Source organism: Myotis brandtii, unplaced genomic scaffold (genome assembly GCF_000412655.1).
Source record: "Myotis brandtii unplaced genomic scaffold, ASM41265v1 scaffold193, whole genome shotgun sequence".
Taxonomy (NCBI): Eukaryota; Metazoa; Chordata; class Mammalia; order Chiroptera; family Vespertilionidae; genus Myotis; species Myotis brandtii.
In genome coordinates this window covers 428,766-434,249 of record NW_005357191.1, presented here as the reverse complement: position 1 = coordinate 434,249, position 5,484 = coordinate 428,766, and the positions used below count along the sequence as shown (strand labels likewise).

Genomic DNA, 5,484 nt, shown 5'->3' with positions numbered 1-5,484 from the left:
TAGAGAAAAGAAAATGTTAAGAAAATCATAAGGAAGACAAATACATTTACAATACTGTGTGTATTTATTGAAAAAAAGTCTATGTATAAGTGCGACCACACAGTTCAAACGCATGTTCAAAGGTCAACTATACTTTTTAAAGAAATTCACATCCTCTAACAGGGAGAGAGCAAGGCACCAGGATGCAAAATGTAAGTAGGTGCTCACGCTCCGGGGATGACCTGCTCTTGCACGACCCAGAGCAAGGGTTCCTTTCAGACTCTCAGACTCTGCTGAGACAGGCTGAGTCCTAACCCCTCGTCAGCCTCCAGCTTTCCTGCTCCTTCGGAAAAAGGGAGGGGAGGGGGGATATTTAACTGCACGACAACTGCACAGAAGCAGGCCATTTCTATTTCTCATGTCACATTCAATCCCCAAACATCTGTGGAGACTCAGCCGGCCAGAAGCCACCGCACACGGCACTGAGTTTGCCGGCAGCTACGGAGGTGCGAGGTGCGGGAGGGCGAGATACCTCAGGATGGAGCTGGCCACCGAAGGCAGGATGGGACGTTGGTCAGAGCTTACTCCGATGGCCTGGGTCAAACGCATGCTGCCCTGTGGGTCAGTTCTGGGGCTTTGGGCAAGACCCTCTCCTCCCTGAGCCCGTTTCCCAGTCTGTTGGCTGGCAGGCAGAGCACCTCCCACCTTGCCGTATGGGACGATTAAATAAGCTCACCACACAGAGACTTCAAACAGTGCCTGTTCAGTGAACTGCTATTATTGAAGGACCCAAATGACCAGATTCCTTCTCTGACTTCTCCCAACCCATTTTTTCCTTGGCTTGGAAGAGACTGAATAAATGGGCCTGTTTACAAGTTCTGACAACTTGGCCTTATATGCAAATTTAAAAAATAAAGGCCACATAGCATTTCTTCAGCTGGTTTAAAAGAGGTTCTTTGGGGAAAATGCACTTGATCCTGCCTGGTGCTCTTCCTGGCAACAAGGTCACCCACCAAGGTCTGTGGGCCAGCCGTCGAGTGAGAAGGGGCAGGACCCGCCAGCACACAGAGAACACTTCCTGGTGGATTTTTCATCCGCCAGAGCTGCTGTTTGGAATCAGGACAGTCTGTTTAATTTGCGAGGCTGAGTGCAAAATGAAAATGCAGTACCCTTGTTTAAGAATTAAAACTTTCAAGATGATGGCCATGGAATATTCAACCCAGAGCATGGCCCTCCTGAGAGTGGGCCTGGGTGGCGCCTGGGCTGCGTGGTGAGGAAGCTGGCCCTGGGCGGAAAGATAAGCGGGCGGCAGGGTGTGCTTCCGGACTGCGGCCCTCTGAGCCCTGCCCAGCCCCCAGGAGCCAGGTGGTGTTTCAGGACTGCTGGGAACCCGGGCCTAGGACACCAGCAGGGAGAGGCTCGGGGACAAAAAGAAAATGGGGGACAAGTGTGTGTGGCCACTGTTACATTTGTGACTGTGATTTGTGATGTGAACACATTTTGATCCGAAACATGTGTTTTCTTACTCTATTTCAGTAGACGTCCCCTCCAATATTGCAAAAATCATCATCGGCCCCCTCATCTTTGTCTTCCTCTTCAGTGTTGTGATTGGAAGTATTTACCTATTCCTGAGGAAGAGGTTAGTGCAGTGGGGGATGCTGAACAGTCGGCTTTCCAGAAAAATTAAGCTGATATATAGATATAGATAGATATAGATATAGATATAGATATAGATATAGATACAGCTGTATCTGAGTTTGTTATAAATTTTGCTGATCTCAAGGATGTGTAGCTTGCAATTTACAGATAATGGCCGTAATACAATATACAATGCGGGTTTATCATAAATTCCCTCACCAAATGTTTTCATTGATTGTTTTTTCTGAACCTTTGTATCTATAGCCAGCCTATGGTTGCAATTGATAAACAAGTGTTCATGAATGTTGATTGATATTTTGTTTATGTTAAAGAGTAGGATAAAATTGAAATAAGACATATATGTTCACAGGAGTGACTTTGCAGAATCAGATAATAATTTTTAAATAATATTTTCTCACTATTTTGTGCCATTTATGGCATCATGGCTACAGATGACACATTTAAGTTTAATCTGCATTATTAACATTTTTTCTGTCACTTTCTCAATTTCAAGCTACAGACATGATGTCACTGAGTGCAGAGTTGGGAAGGGATGTGCAGTTGCTCACTATTGTATAGTATCTCTGCCATACATATAGAATCTATACTGATCTATACTAAAAGGGTAATATGCGAATTAGACCGGGTCGACCGGACATCTTCGGTCATCCAGCCCTCCTTCCAGTTCTCCTTCCAGACAAAGCCATGGTGGCAGGGTCCGAGGCAGAGGCGGTTAGGGGCAATCAGGCTGGCAGGGGAGGGCGGTTAGGGGCGATCAGGCAGGCAGGCAGAGTGGTTAGGGGCAATCAGGCAGGCAGGCAGGTGAGCAGTTAGGAGCCAGCGGTCCCGGATTGCGAGAGGGATATCCAACTGCCGGTTTAGGCCCACAGGGATCGGGCCTAAACCGGTAGTCGGACATCCCCTGAGGGGTCCTGGATTGGAGAGGGTGCAGGCCGGACTGAGTCCCCCCACCCCCCGTGCATGAATTTCATGCTCCGGGCCTCTAGTAATGTAAATAAATGAGGTGATGTAGACGGCCTTAAGAGCACTGATCAGCCCTAGCTAATTTGGCTCAGTGGATAGAGCGTCGGTCTGCAGACTGAAGGGTCCAAGGTTTGATTCCAGTCAAGGGCACATGCCCAGTAAGGGGTGTGCAGGAGGGGGCCAATCAATGATTCTCTCTCATCATTGATGTTTCTATCTCTCTCTTCCTCTCTGAAATCAATAAAAATATGTATTTTTTAAAAAGAGCACTGATCATAGTAAGATGTAGTATGATAATGAGGATGTGGTGAATTTTGAATATTATTACCTTTGCTTTTAATATGATTTATTTAATTGTAAGCCTGTTTTATTTGTTTGTTTGTTTAGTTAGTTAGTTAATTAGTTAATCCTCACTCGTGGATATTTTTCCCATTAATTTTTTAGAGAGAGTGCAAAGGAGGCAGGGAGAAGGGGAGAGAGAGAAACATCGATATAAGAGACACGTGGATGTGAGAGAGACACATCGATTGGCTGCCTCCCACATGAGCCCCAACTAGGGTTGGGCATCGAACCTGCAGCCCAGGTACATGCTCTTGATCAGGAATCGAACCCATGACCCTTCGGTGTGCAGGCCAGCACTCTAACCTCTGAGCAACCCGCCAGCACTTATTGACAATTGTTTCTTGTGACCCGGGATGAGATGGCTACAGAGCCGCACTAGTGGGTAGATGCTGCTGATAAAGGTGCTGTTTACACTGGGGAGGCCTGTAGCCTGTAGTGACCCATGAAGTCGCATGAGAATCTCAAACTGGGATGCCTCCCTTTTTTCTCGTCCAGGCAGTCAGACGGGCCGGTGGGACCACTCTATGCTTCTTCAAACCCTGAGTACCTCAGTGCCAGCGATGGTGAGTACCATCCTGCTCCCTGTGGGTGGCCAGAGTCCTACTGTCCGGTTTCCTTTGCCATCATTGTCAGGTGAAAGTCAAGGGTTGACACCCCAAGGGACTGAGACAAGCCCTTGTTCACTGAGTGAAGACCTATCCTTGCTGCAGAGACACCGCACTGGGGGCCACCTGGGCCTGTGGAGCTTGGGGACTGTGCCAGAGCTTGCTCAGGGTCAGAACGAGAACGCAGTGTCTGAACCTGGTGCCCAAGCTGGGAGGTGGGATTGGGAGCCAAAATGGGAGATTGTGGATGGGGTGAGGAGGACAAGAAGCAGGGACATGAGGGTGGGTTGGAGGTGGTGTGGGTGCCAGGGACACACCTGTTGGCTGCTGAGAATGGATGTGATGCTGGTGGAGGGAGCAGAGGTCTGACACGCGTATTTTCCCTGATTGTCCCAAAGGCAGTGAGTGGCCGCTGTAGACAGGCCTGGCCGTTCCTTCCCAGGGGAAGGCACCTGTTGCATGACAAGTTTCTAAACTACTTCATGCAGCAAAAGTAAAAAAGTGACTTTCAAGGCATGAGCACCATTGCCCAGCAGGACACGGGCTTGGGAGACGGGCGGTGTTTTGGGTGCCCAGGTTTGTTTCCATCATTTCTGATGAGACGTACAGACTCGGGTGACTCATGGAGGAAGGTGCTTATCCTCTCCTGAGTCTTCTCCCCGTGGTGTGTAGATGGCTGTCTCTCCCTGTGTCCACACATGGTCTTCCCTCTGAGTGTCTGCGTCCTAATCTCCTTCTTGTAAGGACACCAGTCATGTCGGACTAAGGCCCACCCTGTGACCTCACGTTACGTTGATTTTCTCTTTAAATGCCTTATTTCCAAATATAGTCACATTCTGAGTCCCAGAGTTAGGGGTTCAACCTATGAATTTGGGGAGGGACACAGTTAGCCCGTCACCGTGATGGCACAGGGGAAGGCAGGGACCATTGGGCTTTCTTACCCGGCCTTCGTGCATTTGTCTGCATTCATTTGCTGTATAACAAACCCCCCCGAACAGTGGCTTAAACCCACCATTAGTTAGTTCGCAATTTGGTGGGTTGGCTCCCAGGGCTGTGCTCGGCTGGCCGTTCTGGTTTCACCCACGTGGCTGCACCTGCCTGTGGACCAGCTGACGCTCGGTGGTCCTGGGTGGGCTCACTTCCGTGTCTGGGTTTCACAGGCTGGTGGTCCCCAGCCCCTTGGCACTTTGCAGAAACAGCAGCCTTAGATGGGAAGTGGCATCTGTGGGCAGCGGGTCTCTGAGTCAGACAGATGGGATGGGTGCAGGCTCAGCTCGGCACTTACCGGGAAAGACCCTGGGCTGGGGTGGCTTCTCTCTGAGTCTCGGCCATGCCCTCCGTGAGGGCAGGGACCCATACTTGGCTGTGTGCCTGGCATAGGTCCTGGATCACAGAAGTCACTTAATGAACATTTGTGGGGTCTGGGGTGGGAGGTGGCGGGGTCCCCTGAAGACACTGTGTAGATAAGTGAGGAGTAGTGTTCCCATGTTCTGTGTATGTGCCGGACGAGTGGGAGGTGCCTCGGGAGAAGATCACGCTCCTGCGAGAGCTGGGGCAGGGCTCCTTCGGCATGGTGTACGAGGGCAACGCCAAGGACATCATCAAGGGCGAGGCAGAGACTCGAGTGGCGGTGAAGACAGTCAACGAGTCGGCCAGCATGCGGGAGCGGATCGAGTTTCTCAACGAGGCCTCCGTCATGAAAGGCTTCGCCTGCCATCACGTGGTGAGTCCCGAAGTGCCCTGGGAGCAGACAAAGGCTACCTTTGTTCCTTAGAGAAGAGGTTCTGGCAGTAATGGAGAACAAAAGGCATGGATTTGAGCAAAGAGTTGTAACCCAAGAGACCCAAACTCAGGTGACAGCTACACTGCGCTCCAGAGAGAAGGAAGAAGGGCAGGATTTATAAAGGCAGAAACTGCTGGTGTAATTCTCCCCGCA

The 5,484-nt window shown here is 50.2% G+C and overlaps 1 protein-coding gene across 4 annotated transcripts in view; it reads left to right on the top strand.

Moving 5' to 3' along the window:
• Nucleotides 1-5,484, top strand: part of INSR (insulin receptor) — a 152,916-nt gene that overhangs the window by 128,179 nt on the left and 19,253 nt on the right. For 2 of the 4 annotated variants that reach the window (XM_005864901.2, XM_005864899.2), the window contains 3 exons: nucleotides 1,519-1,618; nucleotides 3,439-3,506; nucleotides 5,027-5,271. In XM_005864901.2, the coding sequence (XP_005864963.1) occupies nucleotides 1,519-1,618; nucleotides 3,439-3,506; nucleotides 5,027-5,271 (413 nt within the window). Of the gene's footprint in view, nucleotides 1-1,515; nucleotides 1,619-3,438; nucleotides 3,507-5,026; nucleotides 5,272-5,484 lie in introns of all 4 variants that reach the window. The other 2 variants (XM_005864900.2, XM_005864898.2) reach the window with 1 other exon arrangement.